Source organism: Pelophylax lessonae, assembly GCF_965119305.1.
Source record: "Pelophylax lessonae genome assembly, chromosome: 3".
NCBI classification, from domain to species: domain Eukaryota; kingdom Metazoa; phylum Chordata; class Amphibia; order Anura; family Ranidae; genus Pelophylax; species Pelophylax lessonae.
The window spans coordinates 521,778,239-521,805,707 of record NC_138770.1 but is presented as its reverse complement, the minus strand read 5'-3'; the positions used below and the strand labels follow the sequence as shown (position 1 = coordinate 521,805,707).

The following is a 27,469-nucleotide window of genomic DNA, read 5'->3' as shown; positions in this document are numbered from 1 at the left end:
AAAACCACTTGACAACCACGCTATAGCTGAATGATGGCTACATCGAGGCCAGCTAGTTCTGGGACATCGTCATATGGCGGGGTGCCGTGGTCACGCAGCCACACTCCTGCTACGGGGCGTTCTCAGCGTGCTCTGTGATCGCAGTGTTCAGGGGACAAATTGAGGTAAAGAGCTCTTGACCACAAGATCAGCTGTGTCCAATCACAGCTGATCATGGATCTAAACAGAAGCTGGTCATCGGCACTCCTTTCCTCGCGCTGACAGCATAAGGAGAGGAGAAGATCGCTGATAACCGGCTTTTGTAAAAGGGACATGTACACTGACAATCAGGACACTAATTATCAGTATCCTGATTATCAGTGCAGTCACAACAGTGTGAAACAATGCAGGAACAAATTTGTTAGTTGACACTTTTTTGTTTTCCTGCCTAAACTGTGTATATTGTATAACTGTTCTTATCTTTGCATATCAACAAGTAAAAGCAGGAACTTAATAATGTAACAATTACTTCTGCAGGCAATGATGGAGGACATTGCTGGTTTTGAAGAACGTCTGAACAGTCTTAAGCTAAAGGGAGAGACATTGGTTCTTCATTGTGCTGAGCACCTGCAGGGAAAATTCAAGCAAAATATCCAGGCCCATTTGCAAGGGACAAGGGACAGCTACTCTGCCATTTGTAGCACTGTCCAGCGAGTAAGTATTGGTGATTGAACCCAGTGTATATACAAGGAGCTGAGATTGACTTCATACTTGAAAACTGCCCTTGCTTTGGATGGGGCAGGGGGTGTTTACTCAGAGTGCATAATTAGCAGATATTTTACTCCCTAGGGGACCATTGCATATAGCACATGGTCCTGTTCCTATTGGTGGCTCAGTTGTCCCCAAAGCACACCTCTATTTCCTGGCTATATCTCCACCCCCTTTTGAAGCCCAATTAGGGGCATTCCTGTGCGTGGAGGTACAGCCATCACAGTTTCCCGCCTCCTGTTTAAGCTGAGTGATCTGTCACTAGTACGAATGAACAATCAGTGCTCTGTGTTCATTCATAAAAGTAGAAGTTCACTCAGAGAGCTGTGGTTCTGTGTAAAGTATCTGCCAATGCTCTGTCTGAAGTAAAAGCAGCTGCAGATACATTACAGAGCTGATGTTCTGAGTGATTTTTTTATTAATATGAATGAACAAACAGTGCTGTATGTTTATCAGCGCCTACTTTTACACATACACAGCTTGGCAGCACTTTTATGAATAGATGATCTGCAATATCAGGATCAGGTCAGTGTATAACACAGCTTAACTAGTGCTGACCGCTCTATCATAAAAAACTAAAGATCACTCAGCGCTGCAGCACCTGTGTGATCTTTGTAAATCGTAGCGCTGGTCTTCAGAGCAGCCCCTAGACAAAGAACAAACAAGAAGGCGCCAGCGCCTAGTGCATTACCAAAAATGTATTGGGAGGTATAAAACTGGTAAAAATGGATACTCAAAAAGGTACAACAAGTGAAAGCGTAAAACCCCAAGATGACATACAGTGCAGGATACATGTAGTCCAACAACACCCCACTATGCTGGCAAGCTGACACTTTTGCAAAATGCGTCAGTTTGCCAGGATAGAGCTTTAATCTGAGGTAGGGATTGTGCCACGAAAACGATTCTGCTTGCCAGCATAGGCTTAGCTCTGAGGAAGAGGGTGGGCCCCCAAAACGTGTCAGTGGGCCAGCATAGCATAGCGATGAGTATCCATTTTTACCAGTTTTATACCTTCCAATAAATTTTTATTAATGCACTAGATGTTTGTGCCTTCCTGTCTGTTCTTTTTGTAGTTTCACATTGGATTCCCCAATCTGAAGAGGGCTTTATCTGCCAAGCATTTTGGGTGTTTATGGATCTGTTTTTTTTTTTTTATACTTCTATCTAGCTATGGAGGACCTCTAAGCACTGGGAGTGAATGCTTCTCTTTGTCCAGAGCAGCCCCTGCAGCTACAGACCAGAGCTGTTACTCACAATTCCTTCTCCTTACGAGCGGCATTGTCGGACAGGATAGGGGGGAGGAGGGTGGAAACCTATTCAACCACGCTGCTTAGAAGCTAAGGGATGGATTTGAATGGTGCCAATTGCTATATGCACATGGTCCCCATGGGGAGTTAAATAGCATTTCAAAAACATTGTAATGATAGTTCTTATTTTAATTTACTAATTACAGTTTGTAGGATGGATATTCTGCAAATTAAATTAAATTTACCTTTGTTAGTAAATAATCCTGGTATATGAATACCTTACACAAAGTATTGATTTCATTTGCTAATAAATATACAATAGTTCATTTGCAAACAGCAAATAGGCTCTTTACTTTGCAAAGGAATTTTCACCTAGTTTAGTAAATAAGGTGAAGTTCTGATGACTTCCATCATCCAATTGTATGTAAACAAAAATACTATATTTGTTGTGTTTTCCTTGCAAGTGATTGGGTATTCTTTGCAAAGTAAATTTTTACCATGATCATTAAGCTAAGGTAAAATGCCCTGCAAAGTAAACAACTTATTTGCCTTTAGTAAATAATTCCCACTGTGTGTCTAAACACAGTTACTAGTGCAGAGCAGTAGAAGGTATGGAGTTTGTTTTCAACACAGTCTACAAAAGGTAATTAACTAAACACATATAGACTGTTTATTTTGCAAAGGAATTTTCACTTTGGAAGGGAACTTTCCCTTAACTTAGTGAATACAGGAGAAGTTGTGCTGAGTTCCATTATCCTTTTGTGTGTAAGGCAAACTACAGTTTTGTTTTGAAGAATTTTTGCATAAGGCTATATTAAAATTTATTAGAACCCAAACACCTACGTCCAATACAATGTAGAAGGAAACAAAAGGAGTATTCTACAGGCAACTCTGGGGAACCATCAATATGTCAAATGGATATATGGATAGAAATGTCTTTTTGATATATTCAATTTTATGGCACCATTAAAGTCCTAATTGCCCCATATTTTGAGTCTCAGCAGCGCACTTATGTGAGCCCAATTTGCAGTTTTGTTTTGTCTTTTAATTATCCTGGCACGTGATTGGATTTTTTTTGCAAAGTGAATTTTTACCACATTCACTAAGCTAAGAGAAAATTATTTTGCAATGTGCAAATTCCCTGACAATATGAACAGCATATCTGCCTTTAGTAAATCAGCCCCACAGTGTTTTATGTAGCATGATTACAGTGTATGGTACCATAAGCAACTATGACTTGACATTTTTATGCTTTATCCAAAACAGATAAGTGCCCTGGTTTGAGCAGACTGAAATATTACTTTACCTTGACAGCGCTTGATATATTTTATTAACCACTTGCAGATCAGCCGTCCTAGTTTTACTGCGGCAGGTCGGCTCTGTTATGTGATTCGACATACATGTACATCGCTTCGTGTAGCAGTTAGTGGAAGCGTGCGCGCGCGCCATTTGGCTAGAGTGGGAGCCAATCAGCGGGTCTGGCGACCGCGATGTCTCGCGGGCGCCCGCGATCGCTCCCCGTGGAAACAGAACGGCGGTCTGCGGATGTAAACATGGTAGACCGCTGTTCTGTGAATGATGAACACAGAGATCCTGTGTTCCTCCAATTTAGGAACACAGATCTCTGTGTTCATCCAGTGAGCATATCCCCCACACAGTTAGAAAGCATCTCCTAGGCACACATTTAACCCTTTGATCGCCCCTGGGGTTAACCCCTTGCCTGCCAGTCTCATTAATACAGTAACAGTGCATATTTTTAGTATGATTACTGTAGTAATGTCACTGGTCCCCCCCTAAAGTGTCAAAAATGTCAGTTAGGTGTCGGATCTGTCTGCCTCAATGTCGCAGTCCCGCTAAAAACTGCTGATTGCCGCCATTACTAGTAAAAAATGACATAGATCTTTCCCCTAGTATGTAGACGTGATACCTTTTGTGCAAACCAATCAATATACACTTACTGGTATTTTTTTTTTTTTATTATTATTTTTTATTATTATGGCCTAAAATAATAAAAGAAAATATATATTTTTTTTTTATTGGGAATGTTTTATAGCAGAGAGTAAAACATATAGTTTTTTTTTTTTTCTCAGAATTGTTGCTTTTTTTGTCTATAGCGCAAAAAATAAAAATAGCAGAGGTGATCAAATACCACCAAAAGAAAGCTCTATTTGTGGAGAAAAAAGCACATCAATTTTATGACCGCGCAATTGTCAGTTAAAGTAATGCAGTGCCGTATCGCAAAAAATTGCCTGGTCATTAAGGGGTAAAACCTTCCGGTCCTTAGGTGGTTAATATAGGGTAACTAAATGCACAACATATTCATCAATGAGTGATGGCAGGCTAATGATAGGCTGCATACAGTGTGTTTATTAGGATTACTAGACATGAAAGCAAATGTATATACTAAAGTGCACCCGCTTTTAATATAAAAAGGTCAAAAAACTTAATTTATAGCAAACTAATAAAACCTTTGTATTTGCACCTGTCATTTATTAGCCATACATATTTGTTATATGTCACATTACATTTTGAATGTATTTGTCTTTTGAAGAAATATATCTGTTTAGTACTGGCTGCACACTTTAATCATCATGTTTAACCGCAGGTTTATTTAAGTTTGGAAAATGAACTCCAGAAGCATGTCAGTCACCAAGACACAGTATTGCAGTGCCAGGCCTGGCTGGCCTCCGTGCAGAAAGACATAGAACCTGGCACCAAAGCTCCTCTCAGCCTGGCAGAAGCAATGAAGCAGGTTAGTTAAGAAGTCAGAATCAATTTTGAGCAGCATTTCATTTTAATTTTCGTAGCTAAGCTATCTACCATCAGTACTAACATTAATTGCTGTAATGAAATATTGTGAATTTTAAAAGTAGTAATTTATCATGGCATTATGTGTGTCCATCCAGGCGAAGCATTTCAGGACTCTACAGGAGCAGGCCAACACGTACTTGGATCTCTTATGTACTGCTTGTGACTTGTCTGATGGTGCCGTGAAGAATGTAGCAATCAACGTTCAGCAAACAAAGCAAACAGTAAGAACTGTGTCAATAAATATACCTATGGTCGATCCCTTGCGCCACAAGAAGAACTTATAAACTAAACAGTGATTCTCTATGTGAATATGTGAAAATGCAGCAGCTGAGGACAACAAAATAAGTGATATGAATAATTAGTCACTATGTATAGGGGCTACCTACAGCGCTTGCCTATAATATATAAATCCTCAATGAATGCAATAATTCCATAAGTTCATATAAAGTGTATGATTGCATGAAAGGTGACAGTAATAGTGCTCTGTCTTATAGTTATAATAGCAATGTAACAAATAAATAAATAATGGTGATAAGTGATTTGTGACAATGATAAAAAGTCCAAAATAATTTTTTTGATAAAGTTCATGTGCAAGATAATAAAGTTCTTGTGCAAAATTAAAGTGCAGGTGCTAGAAACAATATTCCTCGTCAGCCATGTGGTGTCTAGACTTCACCGACCAATTTCCAAAGGTGGCTATTGATGGGTCACTCACCAGATGTTGTTGGTCTTGACTACTGTATAGCATCAAGACCATATGGCGCTTAGGTGGTCACCCTGACCAAGATTGGTGTTGAATCTCCCGTGTAGTCACTCCACTCAGGTACGGTGATCTGTCCCACCTTCCTCACTCACAGCGCGGGTGAAAGACAAAGGGAAGAGAAACTCCGGATAGCGTAGTATGTATAAAACCTTTATTACCCATCCATGGGTTAAAAACAGCCTGCATTGATAACAGAAATATTTAAAAACCGTGTATGTGACTGGTCACGAGCAGAAGCTGTAGTGGGTGGCAGTGATTCTGGCTTGCGTTCCACTCTATCCACATGACGTCACGACGTGCATTCCACTTACGTGTTTCATCAGCACACTGACGTCTTCAGGGCTATAATAGAAAAAATTGTGTTTGCCTAGTAACAACTAGCTGCTGTCTAAATGTTAGTAAACTGACAGCACTATGAAGATCACATGTTTCTTGAATGAAAACTTTTCTTTGCTCTATCTCCAAGGAATAACTATGGGCCACCTCTAAGTGCTTCACGTAAGAACTGTCTGTTACCCCATGACAAACACATATTTATACTTTCTACTGCTGTCATTACCCATTGCAGGTTTCCATTTGGTTGATTGCTATAGAATAATGCAGACAGTTATGTCAGACACTTTCCTAAAGAAAGCCCACTATGTCTTGTATTGATGCCACGGGGGATTTAATTACTTAGAAAAGACGACAATCACAGTGTGTTAGTGTGGAGCACTGCACTGCCCTTTATATAATTCTTCTAACACAATGGTATATGCATTTAGTTTGTGTATTCATAGACTTTTGTCTTGTATACTAAATACATACTGCTAAGATTATTGGCTCCTGGCTAAAACAAAATGTTTTCTCAAAGGGTTCACAAGATCATCAGGATTGAGTTTGCATCCTTCTAACAGGCAATACATTATTGAAAATGTTAGAAACAAAGCTAATTGGCCAAAATCTGCTTGTGGTGGTCAGGGTGATCTCCTGATATTGCTGATATTAGGGCTGAAAATAAATGGTGTCATTGATCACCCTCTTCGGTTAAGAAAAAGTGAATCACCTTTTTAGCTTGTTCTAAATGGTCCAAATGATTGAGTGTCATGCTAATTGAATATGCCGAGTGTGATTGTTTGACTGTAAAGTTAAATTGTATATCATGTCAAAAACATGTTTTCTAGTTTTAGATGGATTGGAGAAAGATTAGAACTACTGTTGGGTTTGTACTGCTACAACTGTTGTACTGCTGTGTTAGAGAGATTTACCTTCACTTCCTGTGCTGTTGATAATGATTTCACCAGAAAGGAAATGAGGAAATATTGTCCAAAGGGAAACAGAGAAATAGAAATTGGATATAGCTTTTCCCTATTGTGCTAAAGAAAATATTTTTTCTTTCTTGTTCATTGAGGGACACAGGGTTCAGAGACGTTTGGGGTATACTGCCACCTACAGGAGGATCTGGATCTGGACACTGGCAAACAAACAAAGTGACCAACCTGGTATAACCTACTCCCAGCGTGCCTTAGATTTCCTAGATGGCCTTCTTGTCACTACTGAGAAAGTTTAAGTGTTTTCAACACTCTGAAGATTATTTTTTTTTTCTTCAAAGAAGACTTCTTCTTCAAGCTACTTGAGCTGGCCATTTTCTGCAGCTATCTGGATCAGTAAATTGGAGACAGTACCCAGACCCCACTGGACTCGATGATTACGGGACTAGCCTGGAATGTGAATTCTGGGCACTTGGTTCTGCATTAAGGCACTTTCCAGACCTTTGTGTACTATGTTAGCGGCAGATCACTTTCTAGGTCCAGAGCCATGGCACAGCCTCCTGGTATGACCCTGTCTCTGATGTACTAATTTATGGGCAGGCCAAGCAGGCATTTATATGGGCTCATCACCAGGAGCTACTTCATTTATTAGAGCCATTGGGCACCATTATTATGCCTAACTTTCAGCTAATTTTGCACGAAAAGAGCTGTAACACTGAAAGAGACTTAGTGCTATGTCACTAGTTGGAGTGTCACACTCAGACTCTGCACTCTTGTTACTGCCATTCAGTGTAAGGTAGCACCTTCTGGCCACTGTTTATGCTCACTGTTTCATTGCAAACCATGGGCTCCTAAATTCACCAGACCTGCAGAAAAGTCCTCTTTAGAATGAAGAGATGCTCCCACTTTCCTAAGTGGGGAGATATCTGTTAGCCCTTATTACCACCTGGATAGAGAGGATTTCAGAGGTTTCAGAGAACCTTTTTTTTAAGTTCAAATACCAAATAGGGATATGTGCTCTATCTTGGATCTAAAGGCCCAAAATGTTTTCATGCAGCCCAGAAATTTAACCTGGAAGTCGCTAGATAGATGGTAGATCATAGTCTTCCTGCAGCAAGGAGACTTTTTATTCTCTGTGGACAAAAAGTATGCCTACCTAAATTCCTTATTTTTCTAGCACATCATGAATTCCTTTGCTTCACAATGGGTCCCTAGCTCATCCAGTTTGTGGCCCATTTGGCTTAGCTTATGCACCTTGGTATTACCCAAGGTGGTGGTCCTGTTCTGGCTTTGCTATGCTCCCAGGGTATCCCCATTGTGGGGTATCTTGGCAAATTTCTGTTGAAGGAACAATGTACACAAGTCTTGGCTGACAACATGCTGCAGACAGTTCAGACCTTAATAACATTTGATTTTATCCTGAACCTTCAGAGGTCTGCACTGGGGCTGACTCATTGCTTGGAATATCTGGGTTTGATCCTAGAGCCCACACTAGTCAGAGCTTTTCTTTCACAAGAAAAACACTGAAATCTTCGCTTTCAGATCCAAACTGCTCAGTCCAGGAATCACCTGACTCTTTGCTTCTGCGTGAGAGTTCTGGAACAGATGGTAGCCTCCTTCGATGCAGTCAAAAATCACCCAGTTTCAATACAAACCTCTACAACTCAACATTCTATCATCATAGCACAAGTCTGTTCAGTCTGTGGACAGACAGATTTGCCGTTCTCCACGACTAGGTTATCTTTGGCCTGGCATCTGAGATATCCAGCTTTGGAGTTAGGGAAGTCTTTCACTCCAATTTCTTGGAAAATCATCACAATGAATGCCTGGCTGACAGGCTGGGCAAGAGTCAAATGCAAGTAGATCAATATCCACTTATACATAGTGCCTAATACGGAATACATAGTCCCATAAATTTCTTATTTAGTTTCCATATTTTTACATCTTTGTGTTTGTATTTGTCCTTTAGCTCTGATGAAGGGAAAGTGTGTCTTGAGAATCCTTAAAGCTGATCTTCATGTTTCATTTAACTTCACTCACTTTTGCAGTGGCTGTGTGAACTGTATGTAGCCTCACTTTCTGTCTGATAAAATGTCAGAAGGACAGTAAGTGAGGGTAAATTTCTCAAACAGATCCTCAGATAGCAATACAAACTCTTCCCCACTGTATACCAAAGGAAACTATTTTTGGCTGGGCATGCACTTTAAACTGATCTTACATGTTTAAACCTGACTGTACAAACACTTTGGATCTGCCAACAATTATGTTGTGCATGGGACTACCTGACTAGATACTTACTGAATGGATTGCTTAAAGTGTATCCAAAACCCCCATTTTTTTACTTTTGGAAAGAATAGGGGTAAGAGCCGGTTCACACTACTCCGACTTGGGACAAGACTTGTGTGCCCTCAAGTTGCCCCAAGTCTCTTGTCATCACAAATTCAATGTAAATGAATGAGAGCCGTCTTAATATGCACTACTGAAGTCACTCCGACTTCAGAAAAGGTTCCTGTACTACTTCAAGGCGACCTCTATCCGACTTGTGCACATAGACTTCAATGGGAGTCGCCTCTAAGTCGGATCCTTATCTATTTTCAAGCGACTTGTTATCAGACTTTCCAGGAAGAAGAAAAATATTAGACAGGCATTCCCCACAGACAAAGTCGCCTATCATTTAAGTCTCTTCAAAGTAGTGCACAAGTCTCTAAACAAGTCTCTTCAAAGTCACGCTAAAAAGTCGCTCCTTTATGGGGCGACTTTCTGGTCACGGTAGTGTGAACCGGCTCTAAGGGTTAGAACCTCTGTAAGGTTTTATTACATTCCTGTCCTTGCTGGGAAGACTCCCCCTTGTTTAGTCGTATGACCATGATCACTTGGACAGAAAGTGATGGGAAATTTTACAGTTATCTGTAGAACTGTAAAAAAATAGAAATAAAGGAAACGAGGAGAAATGATTCAACTGTGACAAGGATGCCCTTACATCGCAAAGTTTTGGTAATTTGGTAAAGGCACATTTACAGAATAAGATTGGAACATGCAAGGCCAACTTTGGACTAAGCTGTTATCTTTGCCAGAGGATAATATGAATACTACCAGAAATAAATTAAACAATAAAACATTGCTTAAATACCCTAATTGGAGAGTCTGCACAATATCTACTGTATAGTTTGATACTATATGAATTAGGTGATTTGTAAAAGAAAGCTATAAATTAGAAATCAAAATGACAAAGGCATTGTTGACAATATTTCATTTTCCAGATTGAACAGAGAATGATGGTGTCTCAGGATCTGGCGAACGGCTGGGAAGAAGTTAAACATCTAAAGGCGGAACTTCAAGCATATTTCCAGGAGGCGGGTCAGCAGATTCAGAACATGAAGAGAAGACAAGCAGAGCTGGAGATTAAACTGGCACAGAACATGGTATCACAGCTTAAGGTACTGGGAGCTTTTGCCTTCTTTGTTTATGTTTCTATGTTATGTTGTGGAAATAAAGACTTTTCAGCTTAGGGTATATGTGCTTTATATGTGCTTTCTAAGATCTGACAGAAGAGAAATAAAGTCTCTTAATTAATTGTACAGTGCAGGCGGAGTATTCATTGAATTATTTTCCAAGATAATCACAAATTCATGCGATCAACAGCGCATATTCCAAGTCAATGTGTAAGCCCATTTGGACACCTACCTACCTGCCATATGGTAAGAGGGGTCAACATCTTCTGGGGAGTGTGCAATTCTGCCATACTATTTCTCCCAAGCACGGAGGGTGTCACCGTCACTGTTAATGCTTGCACAAGATTGCACTTTGCACGTTTGCATTTTACAAGATTTTCAGAAGGTATAATAAGGACTGAGCATGATAACTTTATGCTGGACTTTCTATAGGGACATTTTGCTGTGACAAGAAATAGAAAGGAAAACGTTTTTTTTATATATATACCCACGTACTGTCACCATTGCACTGAGCACTTCAAAAGCATAGCACCTTTACTAATTCAATTTATATTATTGTATGAGATCTGATGGAGTTTTTTTGAATATATCACTGTTGATCATATTGCTAAGATTAGCATTAGCATTGCACTGGTTTTTATAATAATTTTTGTGTCACATATTTATTTATTTTCATTACTGCACGGAGCACTTTAAAATTTAATTTATATATATATATATATATATATATATATATATATACACATTGCCGTGGAATATGCGCTGTTGATTGCATGAATTTGTGATTATCTTGGAAAATGTATAACCATAATGGTTTGAAACAGCTGCTATTCGAATTAGGTATTCACATTATTTATATATTTTACTTGTCGCGAGTGTAATTTATATTCACTTGAGTATTCATAGACCCTGGGTTATAGGCTACTACCTTCAGATAATGGGAATACTCAGCCTGTGTCCGGTACTGCAATCCAAAATATGGAATTTACAGGGAAGTCAAAATGTATTTTATTTGTAAATAGTAGAAAATTTGAGAAGGTACCTTCTACATACGATGGCATTTGTAGATGTGATTGCAAATAAATAGTGGGGCTGTTCCATGGCAAGACTCAAGGAAAGAGCCTCGAAGTAGAGGTGTTGCCAACAGCAACCAGCTGGGTCTCTCACCTGTCATTGTATGGAAAAATGAAATAGGAATTCTGAATGGTTGACTCAGGTAACCATCTTCTTTCCTGTTTTTATGAGTCAGCCTAAGTGAATGATACTGGGTAAACAAAACATAGGAAAGTATATTTATAGCCAAAAATTAGAACATTTTCCCCCAGTTTCTGTTAGTAAACACAGGTTAAGACGAGGTGCTGGAAACTAATCAGTCAGATTATAACAGCACACAATGGCTCCAATGTGGCTGCTATTCACGCAACAGGAGCATCCTTAAAAAAAGGGGGCAAACATAGCTGAGAATCTATTTATATACAGCCTAATGAGAGTGCCAAACAAAGGTTTGAGAGTCCCAAATGCCTTCTTCAGGGAAAGTGGCAAAAGCAAATAAAAGTGTACCTCTGGTATTGTAATTGGTAGGACTGTATGATGGCAAACTCACAAGGAATATTTATTGTATAAAAGTTACAAAAAACCTGCAATCTTTGTATCAGAAAAATGTTTTTTGACACTTTCCCTGGAGAAGGGGGGGGGGGGATTGGGGTTTGTTGGGCTTCTGAAATGTGTTGAATGTTTTGTGCTATTCTGCTGTGAACTAATAGATTCTAGGCGATACTTTCAGCACTAAGTGAGCTGAGTTCTGTGTATCCTGCAAAGACAGTTATACAGAATAATGCACACACAACCTATGGACAATTCTTGAAAATTGCAAGGTATGCAAAATATTTCAGGATCTTTGAAGTGATTGTAAAGCTTTCATTTTATTAATTAAAATGTTACACATTATACTTGCCTGCTCTGTGCAATGGTATTGCACAGAGCAGCTCGAATCTCCTCTTCTCAGGTTTCACACGGACATTCTTGGCTCCTCCTCTTCTTCGTGTGCCACCATAGAAAGCTGCTTCCTAAGGGGGCACACCTTCAGGCTTGTTCTTGAGCTGGGCTGTTGTGTGTCTATTGCCACATACAGAGCGTCTCTGCCTCATCCCCCTCTTCCTCCTAACAGGATTTGATTGACAGCAGCTGAAGCCAATGGCTCCCACTGCTTTCACTAAGTCCTGTGAAGAGAGCAGTGCTGCGGCACTCGAGCACAGCACTGGATGGAGATAGGAGATAGGTAAGTATTTAGGGAAATGAGGGGGCCATAATATCATAATATCACTGGGACGTTTTTTTTACCTTAATGCAAGGAATTCATTAGGGTAAATGTCCTGCCTTTAGAACGGCTCTTGCAGTATGTAAGCTAGCGAACAACTTAAAGCAACAATGAGGAAAAAATTGGGGAATGTATGGTTGGAGAGACCAAACCATAATTCCGCAAAAAACGTGGTCTTTCAAAGGCACTTGATAGAATGAACCAAAGCGACTCACAATTGCTTAAAAATTATACATTTTTATTACATAGAAAATAGGTTAAAAAAGTGACGGAAAAAAGAAACAACCCTCACTCAATGAGAATATACAACGAAGGAAAAAACAAACAGCTAAAAGCAATATCCAAAACAATTCCAAGCCAAAATGTGTTCGTTAGAATGAATGGTTTGGCCTGTGGAATAATACTTAACTGTTACAGAATTGTGTCTGATCAACGGGTCTACGCGTTTTGCAGCGTGCTTCTTCAGGACTGGTTTATATCAAAACAGAACAGTTCTGCTCCAGTGGTGCAAAAATTGTCTCCCAGGGGGACATAGAAGATGCAGTAGGGAGGGAGAGGGTCTTTTGTGTGTAGGATTATATGAGATTTAATCGGACTGGACCTGAGCCCACCACCTATCAGAAGGAGTCTGACAATACAAGGTATGCTTCCTATGCTTTCTAGTTAAAGCAAAAATGAATGCACTGAAGCAACTTAATTCACAAGTAAAATATCGCAGCTTCAGTGACCATTACTAATAACATTTTTCTCAAAATCTTTAATTTAATTTATAAAAATATCTGCATTACATTTTTTGTTTAGAAAATTTAGGACTGTGCTTAAAACCTTTCCTACTTTTCCATCTCATCTTATTTTCTCTGTGTGCTAGGGATTCAGTCAGAAGCTTCAGTCTCAGCAAGATAAGATTACCAGCTTTACAGAAAAAGTAAACCAGCTTACCAATGGACAGGAGTCTCCAGAGCATGCAGACATTGGGCACCTAAGTAACCGGTGGTTGGACTTCTGCTTTCAAATGAACAATCTACTTCAGCAGAGGGAGGAGGACTTGCAGAGAACACGTGATTATCATGATCGTCTCAGTTTGGTGGATGCTTTTCTGGAAAAGCTCACCACCGAATGGGATAATTTAGCCAGGTAATTTATGAATGATGTTTCTTTTATTTTCTTTGCAAAAATGTATCTTAAGCAACATCACTATTGCATTTTCCTCACAGCTTTATGTAAAATGTGTTGTAATGTTAACGTACAGCTGTTGAAGGTTGATTTATAAAACCTGAGCAAAGCAGGCTGGGCTATTTGTGGGATTGTTGTCAAATCACATTTCTTCTTCTTGGACTTATAAGAAAATAATTGTTATGTTAAGAAGCACACTTTTTCTTTAGCTTTCTGTCAGCACTGAATCGCTTGTATCTAAAAGCATGACTACTAAAAGAAGAGGGAATATATTTATCTATATGTGGCCTGTATCTTGAAATGCCACAGCTTTGCTGCTCCCCAGCCACTGATGTACTTAACCATTTGAAATGGGTCAAATTCCTGATTCCCCCAATGCACATAGTAGTTACATTCATCAGCTTGTACTTTCTATAGTGATGTACAAGCTAGTGGGAGGAACCACAGCATATGGCAGGGGAGCATATGTTCCAAACACATGGAATTTGCAGCGCCAGTGGAGCCGTAATGGGCGTTGCTTTTTTAGGAAACGACTCCTGGGAAGGTAAGTATTTTCCCCCTTTTTTTTTTTTTTTTTACAGCTATGCTTTTGGATACAAGGGAACTTGTGCTGACAGAGTAACTTCAAAGCAGATCTCAAGTTCAATTTTATTTTGTTTTGGACAGAGTAGATGAAGCTTTTGTCAGGTATTTATTGGCATTAAGCTGGCCATACATTATACAATGTTTTTATTGAATTTCCTTTAGATTTACCTTCAACTTTGCAGTGCAAGGACCTGCCTGATTGCATACAAATTGAATGTGTTTAGGTTTGCCCTCTTATATGGTTTTGGTAAATATAAAGGAACATTTTACAAGAAAAATGTATAATGTATGGCCACCCTTGGTGATCCTGTTGGGAAAATGTCCCCTTAGTTGCTGTCTTGGTGACAACATTGTCTTTGCAAGGCAGTGAGAGGAAGTAACATGAACACAGTTTCGTTTTGGATAGAGAGGGATTAGAACATCTGAATGGTTTTAATTGCTGTCTGTGGCCCCATTAGGGAAATTCACTCCCTTTTTCACTGAGAGTAAAAGTGAAAGAAAATCCCAACTTTAAGCTGTCACTAGATCAAGAATAGAGGGAAAATATTCCAGTGGGGACATTGACCCTGGTGGCAACAAAGGATTCCCTCACTTTGGAGGGATTCCTCTCACTTTTTGATTTGGCTATGGGATAGGAAATGAAGGGGGGTCTCTCCAAAGGGACACAGATGGCCACAAAATAAAAAAATAAAGACAGGGGTTATAATAACCCTCCCTTACTCTATACTAAATTTGTAAAAAGTTTTGCCTATAGTTCTACCTGAAGCCTAGTATACATGGGCCGAATGTTGGGCGGCCAGTTCAATAGAAACCAGCCAACATTCGGCTCATGTTTATTGTGGCCGGTCTACCGATCGGCATTTGATCAGTGCTCTGATGGGAGGCAGTCCCCCATCAGAACACAATATCTCAGCGGGGGAGATCACTTTACTAACATAGGACATCGGATTGTTAGTACAGCAGCTCCTCCCAAGCTGTTCAGTTTTTTTGTCCTTCAGCCTGCTGGGTTGAACGAAAAAAAAAAAAGAAAAGTGTGTACCAGACTTAGGAATAGGTTCACATCTATGTGTTATTTGCATTTGCAGATCTGCAGAAACACACTTCAATCCATTGAACCTTATTTCCTATGAGTCCCTTTTACATCTATACAGTTTCCTGCAATGTGTTTTTGGGAAGGTGCAGGGACTTTTTTACATGCACCATGGTGCATTTTTGGCTCCATAGACGTCAAAGGAATTGCATTAAAACAGATATACGTGCATTTTTACCACATTTTTGCTGTGTTTTCCTGCATGACAGCAGCCACTTCCTCCTAGCAACATCAACCCTCCTTATAGCAACACATAGCTTGCAGTTGGCCAAAACAAAAACAAATTAAAAATGTATCAATACACATGAAAAAAAAAATGCAAAGCGTGCCAGAAAATGCATTGCAAAAACACATCAACCATATATGCATAGATCTGAATCTAGCCATATTAGTCACTGACCTGGAAAAGGTATGCATATCTATAAAGTGAAACTAAAGTTATCTTTATTTGTATACTTGTTCTAGGTATAGGACACAAAGGAGTCGATTTACTAAAACCGTAGAGTGCAAAATCAGCACTTTTTGCCAATCAGCTTCTAACTTCAGCTTGTTCAATTAAGCTTTGGCAAAAAAACGAGGAAGCTGCTTGGTTTCTCAGCAGAGCTGCACCAGACTTTGCACTCTCCAGTTTTAGTAAATCAACCCCAAAGTATAGAAGCAGAGGGGGAAAACATCAGCAAGGAAAATAGCATTTACAGAAAGAGGAGAAAAAATTACTTTACTTAGAAATAGTTTATTTTAACAGCCAAACCACTGGGCTCTCTATAAAAGAGTAGTAATGGCAGAATAAAACAATTTACCTCTAAACTGCATATATATACCGTTTTTACACAAAAATAAGCCCTGCCCTGAGACCTAGCGCGATTTTAAGGGACAGCTGCAACATAAGCCCTACCCTGAAAATAATCCCTAGTAAAATTATGTAATCTGTTTTATAAAAAGATTATATAGTGTCCAGTGTGTCTCCTTTTGTAACTTTATTGTTGAAAATACCTTATTTACAGCGCCGTTGGGCGCTCTTCTCCTCTCCTTCCGGCTGACGTCAGCGGCTTCTCCCTCTGCAGTGCTTGGATCTGAGAATGTAAATAAGGTATTTTCAACAATAAAGTTGCAAACAGAGAGACACAGTGGACATTATATCATCTTTTTCCAAACGGGTTACATATTTTTACAATGACCTTAACTAAGGTTTATTTTTGGGATTGAAGATGTCATAATGATGAATCCTGAGCTGACAGAGGGAGAGGAGGAGAGAAGTCAGGGGACACAGGGACATTTTAAAAAACATTTTATTGTTTTATTCCAGGTTTTTAGAACATAGAGAGGGGTAAATGACACAGCACAAGCACTCATGCCTTAAAAGATCAGGATTTTTTTTTTCAATAGAAGATGACAGGACTGTATTTGAATAAATGTAGATTTTTGTACATAAGACATCCCCTGATAGTTATAGTTATATTTCTGATTTTTTTTTTTTAACAGGTCTGATACTGAGAGTACAGCTGCTCATCTTGAAGCCCTGAAAACACTGGCCAGTATTCTTCAAGAGAGAAGGTTTGCACTTGAAGACCTCAAAGAACAAAAGCAAAAAGTAACTGAACATCTGAATGCAGATGACAAAGAATTAGTGAAGGAGCAAACCAATCACTTTGAGCAGCGCTGGATTCAGCTTGAAGATCTAGTGAAAAATAAAATCCAGACCTGTGCTACAACTTTGGAAAAGTTAGGCTTAGTCCATTCCAACCTTCAAGATTTAACTGAGTGGGCTGAGGATCAACAGCCTGGCATCTCAGAGGCTTTAAAACAAAGTCCACCACCTGAACTTGCTCAGAACTTGCTCATGGAGCACCTGACTATCTGCAGTGAAGTAGAGACCAAACAACTGTTGCTGAAAAACCTGATAAAAGATGCTGATAAAATTATGGGCAATTTAGGACTGAACGAAAGGCAACAGCTTCAGAAGGCTCTAGCAGATTCGCAGAAACATGTAGACTGTCTCAGTGACTTGGTCAACCAGCGTAAGCGACATTTGAACAAGGCTTTGTCTGAAAGAGCCCAGTTTTTAATGGCAGCTTATCAGGCTATGAACCAAATTCAGCAGCATGAAAAGAAAGTTATGTTTCAAGAATATATATGTCTCCATCCTGATGATGTAAGCAAGCAAATCAGAACTTGCAAAAATGCACAAGCTGGCTTGAAGGCTTATCAAGTTGATATTAACTGCCTGTGGAACCAGGGCAGGGAATTGATGAAGGAGGCCACGGAGCAAGAGAAGACTGAAGTTTTAGGAAAATTACAAGAGCTTCAAAATATCTTTGACAGTGTGTTGCAAAAATGTGGACAAAGGCTTATCGAACTTGAAAAGAGCCTAGTTTCAAGAAAACATTTTAAGGAGGATTTAGATAAGGCTTGTCACTGGATTAAGCAGGCAGATGTTCTTACATTTCCTGAAATCAATTTAATGAATGACGATTCTGAGCTTTACTCACAGCTGTCCAAATACCAACAAATACTCGAACAGGCACCAGAGTATGAAAATCTTTTACTTTCTTTACAACAAAATGGCCAGGAGATTCTCCCATCACTGAATGAGGTTGATCATTCCTACCTAGATGAGAAACTGCATTTTTTGCCACAGCAGTGTAATTATGTTGTCAAATTAGCCAGAGAAAAGCTTGGTAAGGTCCAGGAAGCAATCTTTATGCGTAAAGAATACGTTTCCCTAATTGATTTGACAAGCAAAGCTTTAAAAGAATTGGAAGACCATTTTCTACTCATGAATAAAATTCCTTCCAATCTTTTAGCTGAAGAAGCATTGGCACTTCAGCAAGACTATTCTTCTCTTTTAAATGAAGTTGTGACTCTTGGCACAGCAGTTAATGAACTCAATCAGAAGAAAGAAATTTTCCGTAGCACCGGACAACCATGGCTTCCTGAAGAAATGCTGCAAGTTGTAAGTCAGTATCATAAGTTAAAAAGAATGATAGAGCAGAAAGTTAGCCAATTGGCAGACACAACACATGCCTATAGAAAGTATGAAGACCTTTGTTCCAAGCTGAATATAAAGTTTGAAGCAATAAGTAGGGAGCTAGAACAAGTTAATGTGGAGACGCTTCCAGCTGAAGATAAGCTGAAAATTTACCGTACATTGGCAGCCAACCTACAGAATGCCGGAACTCTTCTTAGGCGCATTACAGAACAGTTAGAGGAAATGGCCTCAATGCTTGAAGTTTCAGCATGTGAATCTGCCGAAATGCAAGTACAACAGTGGCGTGAGAAGTTAAAGTTATGGAACTCGCTAGTGAAGGAGAGAATGGGAGAAAGTGAAAACAGATTTATACAGAGTATAGACTTTCATACTGAGATCTGTCGTATTTTAGAGTGGCTAAGACAAATGAAGGTGGAGCTAAATGAACCCGTGCTATTGGATGGGAAACTTGAAAACATCCAAGAAGAAATCAGAAAGTTACAAATTCAACAAGAGGAATTTGAGTCAAGTTTAAGAATAATAAATGCACTATGTCTCAGAGAAAAACAGAAGTATCTCAAGGCAAAGGAGTTTGTTCCAGCTGATCTAGAAAACTGTATGGCTGAGCTGTCTGAGCTTGAAAGGGAAATTAATGAAGGAATCATTGGAAAGCAGGTTCGTGCTTATATTTATCGTTAATTCTTTTAACCACCTTAGCGGTAATCCTGAGCGTGACTCGGGGTTGATTTTTCATTGCAGGAGCGGTAACCCCGAGTCACGCTCGGGGTGGATTGCAGAGAGCGCAGCGGTGTTCTCTTACCTTATCCTGGCGATCCAGCGATGAGCTCTCATTGCTGCGACCGCCAGCCGAGAGTCCCGCTGCTCCTCCGTCCTCCGTCGGTACGATCACTTCCTAGTTCCGTTCCCTGCAGCAGCAATGCTGCATGGGAGCGGAACTAGGGAGGGAAATTTAAAAAAAAAACAAAAAAAACGTTGCACAAAACACACTTTATATTATATTATATATATATATATGTATATATATATATATATATATATATATATATATATATATATATATATATATGTGTGTATATATATATATATATATATGCATATATATATATATACACCAGTATATATATATATATATATATATATATATATATATATATATATGCATATATATATATATATATATATATATATATATATATATATAATATGCACACACACACATATATATATATATATATATATATATATATATATATATATATATATATATATAATTATATTATTGATTCAATTATAATTCATGCGTTATATATTATATATATATATATATACACACACACATATCTATATATAATATATAATGCATGAATTATAATCTAATCAATAATATAATTTTATTATATATATTATATATTAAATAATAAAATAATATTATTGATTTGATTATAATTCATGCGTTTGTGTTTCAAATTTATCACATCTGGGATGTCTACTAGACTCTTGTTTTGGTCAGGTTTAAATCAGTAATTACTAAGAATTATAGGCCTATAATACATAACGCCAAATTTCCATGAAAAGAATTGTACCGCTTTTGGTATGTAATTCCAGACATAATCATACCGCCAGGGAGGTTAATCAATATTTTATTGATGGCAAATGTAAAACTGGCAAAGTCTTGTCATATTATTGCCATATATTTTTTTTTTTTGGATACAGTTGATTTGTAAATTTGTTGCTTCTGTTTGTGTTTCTGCTCTGCTTTCCTGTTTTGTCTACACGACAGGAAATAAACGGAAATTTCCCCAGTGGGAAACAGATGACAGAAAAAAACTGAGAGACATTTTAAAGGAGAAGTAGGGCCAAAGCTTTTTTGGCCCTTCTTCTCCTGTAGGTCTCAGGAGTGCACTTAATTCTGTACTCCTGTGACCCATATTCAGCCAACAGTGTGTCCACGGTCGTCTGACATCACTCTACTGGTCCAGACTCTGGATAGATCCTGACTTTAATGTCCGGATTCACCTATATCCCTGACCGGAAGCTGGCTTAGCCTCTCAGCACACCACTTGCGTCCCTTTCACAGCCCAGTGCTCCAATAAACGCTGGAGGGGCAGTGCAGAGAGCCAGTGACTGAGAGTCCCCAGCTCTCTGCTGATTGATGAGTGAGACCGGAGCAGTCTTTGATCGCTCAGTTTCCAGTCTTAGATGCGGCGGGGGACAGATGCAACATCAGACTGAGTACAGATGTTTGTTTTTTTTAATTCCTGAACTTTTCTTTTAAACATTCCACACTCTATTAAAAACCTTACCTTGCCCTTATAGCTAAGCCTCCTCTATGTGTGCAGTTTGATGCCTCCCTCTTTAAGTAATGCTGATAGTACTCACCCATCTGATGAGTGACTATAACGGAAAATAGCTACTAAGGTGTTACTTTATTAGCTACCTCTACCCCTACTCTGATTGGACAATGAAGGAGCCACATAAAGATAATGACATCATCCCTTTCTGTAAGAATACTTCTTGTCTGTATGGTAAATTAATCTTTATTTGGCATCTACATTATCTAAAGGCATCCTAATTCAGCAGCTCCCTATAATGCGAAAGGATCACATCACATCAGGATAAGTGCAATGTTTCGGAGCCACGCAGGACCCCTTTGTCATCACATGCCTGATGAAGGGGTCCTGTGTGGATCCGAAACATTGCACTTATCCTGATGTGATGTGATCCTTTTGCCATAAAAAGTTTTTTTGGACTGCTATGCAAGATCCATAGTGTGCTGGTGAACGTGTATACTTATCTGTGATATATCCAGTGTCCAGCTGATGATTGCTGCAGCACCCAAAACAGATGTGCCTATATCCAGGAACGTGTGCTATGGGAATATGAACTATTCTATTCTATTTTCATACAGACATGTAAATAACTTTTAGTTGGAATGTGTTAAGGAAAAATTTCACTCATTTATTGTACACACAGATCATGTATTTTCTAATATCAGGAAAGATGGATTGGAGGGATTTATTACTGAAAAGCTGTGGTGGTTAAATATTTATGTTATTTTTTGTACTATATTAAGGCAAATAAAAGTAGAATTGTGGATAGTACATTGATAAACTGATACATTTTTTGCTGCATCATGATATTACCATTAAGGTTTTTTTTTTTTTCTTTTCTGTTTTTAGATGACTCTTGACAAGATGTACATTGCGAGTCACCGGTACCACCAAGCAGTGCAGTCTGCATCTGACTGGCTTGAAGAAGCACAGGAGCTACTCCATCAAAATGAAAATGGTGTAGATATTGAGGTAGCTGAAGAAAGTCTTAAAGTTTACACAGAGTTCTTTAGCACAGAAAGCAAATTCAATGGACTTTTAGATGAACTGCGGACTCTGGTATCGGAACTTGAAGTGTGTGTGCAAAAATCTGGACAAGATTATTTGAAGCAAGCTGTAGCTTCCCTGAAAAGGAAAGGAAAAGAAACCAAAGAGCAAGCTCAACTTCAGTTAGACTTGCTGAGAAGGTATTATAGCTTTTATTCTTTTATGTGATTAAGGTGTTGTTTTTAATCACGACTTTAAATATAAAATGACTCCATAACTGCAAAATTTCGACAATTGAGATAAACTGCAGCTTTACCCAAATCAGTCAATACTGAGGTAATAAACCTGGCAAGGGCCACACATACAGTTGAAATCTGAATAATGTTCTGCAATTTAAAAAAGTTAATACATTTTTTAAAGGTTAATTAGATTCATGATATTGCTTTGCACCTCACATATAATGTGAATTTGTTGATTCTAGATGCACTGTCCAGTGGAATTTATATCAAGAGGAAAGACACCAGGTTATTATGTCTTTAAATGAGGCTGAGAAAAAGTTGTCTAAGTTTTCTGTGGCTAAAGATGCTTCATGTCCCAAAGCTGAGGAAAAGCTTCTGTCACATAAGGTAAGTGGCATAAGTGCTTCTGGTTTCTTCTTGGTTACTGAGCTCATGATGAGCTTCAACAAAAGAAGACACTTACAGTAAAGCAGACTTTAATAGGTTCAAATATTTCAAAATAGTATCCAAATGTATAACCAGCAACCCCAAGTTAGTGATCCTGATTTGAAATTAAAATTGCATACTTCCTCCAAGAGGGAGAAATCCAGGCCAGCACCAGCATAAGGCTGCTTAGGCAACTGCCTTAGGATGCCAGGAAAGGGGGGCAGTAAAATCTGAATCCCAGTATGCAGCATACTCCCATTGAACTGACTTCAGCTTCAACACCAACATTGGGGCCTCCAACACAGGAAGCGGTTGCTGCATTGGTGCAATGAGGGGAGATACACATGGTGCAGTTCTCTGTTTTGTGGGGCTCCACAGTGACAGATTCTTCTCACTTTTTAAAATTAGGGAATATGGAAGCTTGTTCCATAATGGCAGGTAAGGAGAAGGGGTGATGTTTGTCAGAGGACGTGCACATTTAAACTGTTAGGACGCTAGAAGCTCATTAAGGGAGCAGAGATCAGCACTAGGTCTATTTAATAGATCTGGTGGTTGGGTGGAGTCTAGCAAGGGATGTGTACATTGAAGCTCTGAAAAATGCTTGGAGCTCAGTGAAGGGAGTGAAGGCTAGCATGGCTGAGGCAATTTTATTCATCCTATTAACACTACACATTGAAAATATGTTAGGGAAGTGCTATGTGTCCAAGCATTCTTTTCTAGACCACACAAGGCTCAAATGGTAATGATTATTACTTTTCATAACAGTCAATGTTTTAGCAACAGAGCCAACAAGATGACAAATTACAAGCACATAGCTGAAAAATCATTATGACAATAACATGTGTTATAGCTTAGTGAACTAGAGCCTAGGTTTTCGTGATGTATTTGTTACTGATGACTAAAAACTCCACTGACGACTCTGCTGACTGAAGTCCACTTCTTGTTCCATCAGAAAATTATTAATTTCCCTCAATTTATTACTGATTTGTTTAGTTATAAAAAGGCCCATATAACAGTATAATAGCCCCTCATAGAGCATGCCAGAGCTATAAGTGTGTCCTCTGCTCCATTTAAACAAATTAGCTCAAGTGTGCTTCAAGTCTACATAGTTAGGGTTTCGGGACAATGAAATAGCAACTTCAAGAAAATACATTTACAGAATGAAGTAGAGTTAGAGGTAATTTTTATTTTCGATACAAACAGAGCAGAGCTTAGCAGTTATATTAAAAAACATGGCACCTACAGGGAAGAATTTCACTGTGTCTTCTGACACAGGGCACAAAGCTTGCCATTTTATAAGAGTTTTAAAAGAGAAACAATGTAGGTGCAAGACACAAATTATTGATGGTTTCTTCTGTATGTTCAGGACTTGAGTCTTAGTAGATGATGTTGTGTTATGCAACACATAGTTGATCCAGAGGAAGGCAAAAAACCCTCCCATTAAATCTGAATAATGTGGCCAATATAAAAAATGATAGCCTTCTCCCCTTTTCTACCACAAACTTGATCCATCTTTTTCCACAATTTTTCCCAAATCTGCAGAAGACAACATGCACTGCACCACAACAAGCAGCTGGGAAAAATTGGAATCAATCCTCCTGTGTGCTCCCCTGGTTTGCCCCCGTACCCCTGCAGCACTGCCAGCTTCACTCCTCTCTTTTCCTGCAATCTGCTCCAGGGGATATTTTCAGGATGGAGAGCAGGGGAAAGGGCCGATAAATATGTCATTCACCAGCCCCTTTTTTTTCTGAATGAACACAGTGACTAAATGATACCAATCCCTGTTCATTCATAACTGAAGAAGTCACCACTCATTTCTATAAAGAATGCATCAGTTTTGCTCCTAAGTGCACACATTTGCCACCTATTCAATATAGTGAAAAAAGGATTTAAGACTAATCCAGAAAGTGTTCTGATATTTTCAGCATATTTAGCAGCTAAGTGCTTTCCAGGTCCAAAACCATAGCACAGCCCCTCAGAAGACCTAGTGACTCACTTAGTGAGTGAGGCTGATTTGGGTAAAACACCTGGGAGCCACCTCACTATTTGCACAGCTGGATGCCTTTTTTAAAATTCCCATTATCGCCACTTTTTTAGTGGTAAGGGCTGCAGGACCACGTGCTGACATCATTCCCTGGGTGGAGTGCTGTGTGATGGTTTTCTGTATGTCCACCGTAGTGACTTTTTCTGGCATCCCCATTTTTAAACACTTAGACTTCCTTTCCTGAAGCGAGTCAGTTTTATGAACCTATGTAGTCAGAGCTCTTTTAAAGAATCTAATAACTGCAAGCTTTGACCAAATAGGGCATCATGGGTGTCTAGTGTTGGTAATTGGTCAACAACGAACAAGGCAGTTCAGCTCAAACCCTTACTAAAGAAGTCTGCATCCTGTGGGTTATGGCATCCTTCCTTAACTTTAAGGGACATTCTCCCTAATTTCCCCTTAGGGTCTTGTAGAGTTTTAAGGGAATACCCTACTAAACCCAATCCCTCGACCCTCTCTTTGACCCTTGTTCCTGTTCAACTTCCCTCTCTATTCCTGCGTAATTGAACTCGAAGGTGAGACATCAAGATAATCCTTATGGAGAAAAACGTTCCTGGCATGACCCCTCTTTCTCTTGGGTTGAATGGTTTCTGGGGAGGGACTCCACTTGCAGGAGTGTTCCTATACCTGGTGCTTAAGTCTAGTTCCCTAGAACAGATGGTCCTGCTTCATCAATGAAACCCAATGTGAGTTGGCTCACTGACCTAGACACTGTTGGACATCACTTAGGTGTCATAAGACCTTCACATCAGGGAAGATTTGGAAGTTCTACCTGTGACAAGATGAGTGACCAGGTTTTCGATCAAGTGCTACCCTTGAGCACACTGCCTTCCCTAGAAACAATGCATGACCATCTCATTCTCCTCAACCAGTAGGCTCCACATTTGAAAGGTTTGTGCACCTAGCTGCTCCTCACCTCCTGCATTGCAGGAAGAAACCTTTGATGGAATGTCAGTAGGCAGAACATTCTGGAATTCTGCTGCAGGTGCCCCCTGTCAGAGACAGAGTAAGTCCAAGGCCTTTGTGGGACCTGATCACCTAGAGATAGGTCCTCCTTCCATTGCTGATCCACAGCTTCTTGAGAAAGTTCCTCCAGATCCTATTCTCACTTCTGTTCCTATGCAGGTGAATGTTCTTAGCTGTTTGGTTAGGGTTTCTACTCCTCATTCTATGGCTATGGATGTTTCACCTGGTAAGAGGTCAGAGGTATTCCTGTTTTCCAAGGGTTGGAAGTGTAAGCCCATTCCTCAGCTGGACTGCTTTAGGATATGCTGACTGTTTCTGAATTCCTGTGTGCTTCAACGGATGGGAAATAAAATATGATTTTTGTACTTAGCATAAGATCTTTTTTAAGGCCATTGACCAATACAGGTCCCACCCATTTGTATTTTAGCCCTGAGGCATGCTGGGTAGAGAAAATGTCATATGGGGTTGACTTACAATCTTTCTCTTTGTGTCCATCAATGGACTCCAAGAAACATATTTTACCGTAAGCATAAACATTTTATTAAAAATAAAAGGGTGAATTGGATCAAAGGACCCAGACCACCAGGCGGTTCTGATTAATCATATATACGTAGTAAATCTGAATGTGAACTATATTCCAAGGACACCTATGATATTAAATCCAAAAATAAAATAAAATACACAATAAATAGAATTTGCAGTATTGGGATAAATTATAGTACAACAATAAATATGTCTATAAATGCTCTGTAAATGCTCTATAAACAAGTCCAATTAATAGGGGATGATCCTGAAGTGCACCATGTGAGGGAAATCCTATAAACAATGTAAATAGTCCTTCACCACAATCAATGGGTAAAAGGCACATCATATCCTTTGAATTCAACCAAGACCTCAATGACCACCCAGACTGGGTCTTCTTAGGAAGATAAAAGCAGTGATCCTGGAATCAGCAATTCTCTCCACACCATTTCTCTTAACTCCAGGAAGGGGGATAATCAGGATTCTTATCACAACTAACAATATATTAAAACTGAAGCATATATGACAAGCCTTTAAAACAGCTGGACATGCATTACTTGTCCTCACCCAGTCACCGACCAGCAGTGGATCGGAGCGATGGATAGATGCAGCAGTCCAGGTGCTTGACAGAGCCACGTAGTCACACCCTTACGCGTTGGACTTCTTCAGAGAGTGTGACACTCATAGGTTGTTCTTCCTTTGGTCTATAAACATTTTATTATATTGAAAATTCAGATTCACATTAACAGAGTGCCCCTGGGGGTTTGTTGTATCCTAAATCCTTATAGTTATCATCCAGACCATTCACTAGGTAGTTATAGAGTAGTGGACATACGCAATGGGGACCCTAAGTAAAAATAGGGCTTGCAGACATAGAAAAGCCCTTGTTCAAATTTTAGTATCCACATTTATACTTATCCCAACTGTTACATGCTTAGACATGCTCACCTGTATATTGCTTTCCCACTATTCTATTCAGTACAGATTACTTAGTGAGTTCCGTAACCTTTCTGTAACAGAAGAGTCTAGCTCAGTGGTTTTTAGCCAGGGTTCCATGGAACCCTAGGATTCCTCCAGAGGTTGCTAGAGGTTCCTTGAGCAATGAGAAATGTATGCCTCTCAGATAACTGACACTGTTGATCTTTTTAGCTATCTGAAAGGAGGTAATTCTTCTCAATGACCACAACTGTAAGGAGCATTCTTCCCACTGACCATTACACAAATGTATCATAAATTGTAGTCAGGGCAGCTGATAAGGTACAGGGTCCTGTACAGGGCTCAGGCTCTCTATGTTCAATGAGGGCCCATACAGCTTTATGGTCGTTTACTAGACCAACAGAGTGAGGAGCAATTAATTTAACTGATCCCTCTGTGACTCCCCCTGCATTGCAACCATCTTCTCCTCCTCTCCCTCCCGCTTGGTTCCAGTAATTGTGTCCCCCTGCTATTCTGGTCACCCCCCACAATCAGACCCTCCCTTCCTGCAGGTCCAATGGGGGACACCTTCTGGGTGTCAGGATGGAGTGTGGGG

At 39.4% G+C, this 27,469-nt stretch overlaps 1 protein-coding gene across 2 annotated transcripts in view; it reads left to right on the top strand.

Moving 5' to 3' along the window:
* SYNE1 (spectrin repeat containing nuclear envelope protein 1) overlaps positions 1 to 27,469 on the top strand; it is a 645,053-nt gene that overhangs the window by 374,557 nt on the left and 243,027 nt on the right. For both annotated transcript variants that reach the window (XM_082249740.1, XM_082249741.1), the window contains 8 exons: positions 517 to 693; positions 4,600 to 4,746; positions 4,901 to 5,026; positions 10,079 to 10,255; positions 13,456 to 13,721; positions 16,918 to 19,078; positions 21,604 to 21,941; positions 22,223 to 22,367. In XM_082249740.1, the coding sequence (XP_082105866.1) occupies positions 517 to 693; positions 4,600 to 4,746; positions 4,901 to 5,026; positions 10,079 to 10,255; positions 13,456 to 13,721; positions 16,918 to 19,078; positions 21,604 to 21,941; positions 22,223 to 22,367 (3,537 nt within the window). The remainder of the gene's footprint in view (positions 1 to 516; positions 694 to 4,599; positions 4,747 to 4,900; positions 5,027 to 10,078; positions 10,256 to 13,455; positions 13,722 to 16,917; positions 19,079 to 21,603; positions 21,942 to 22,222; positions 22,368 to 27,469) is intronic.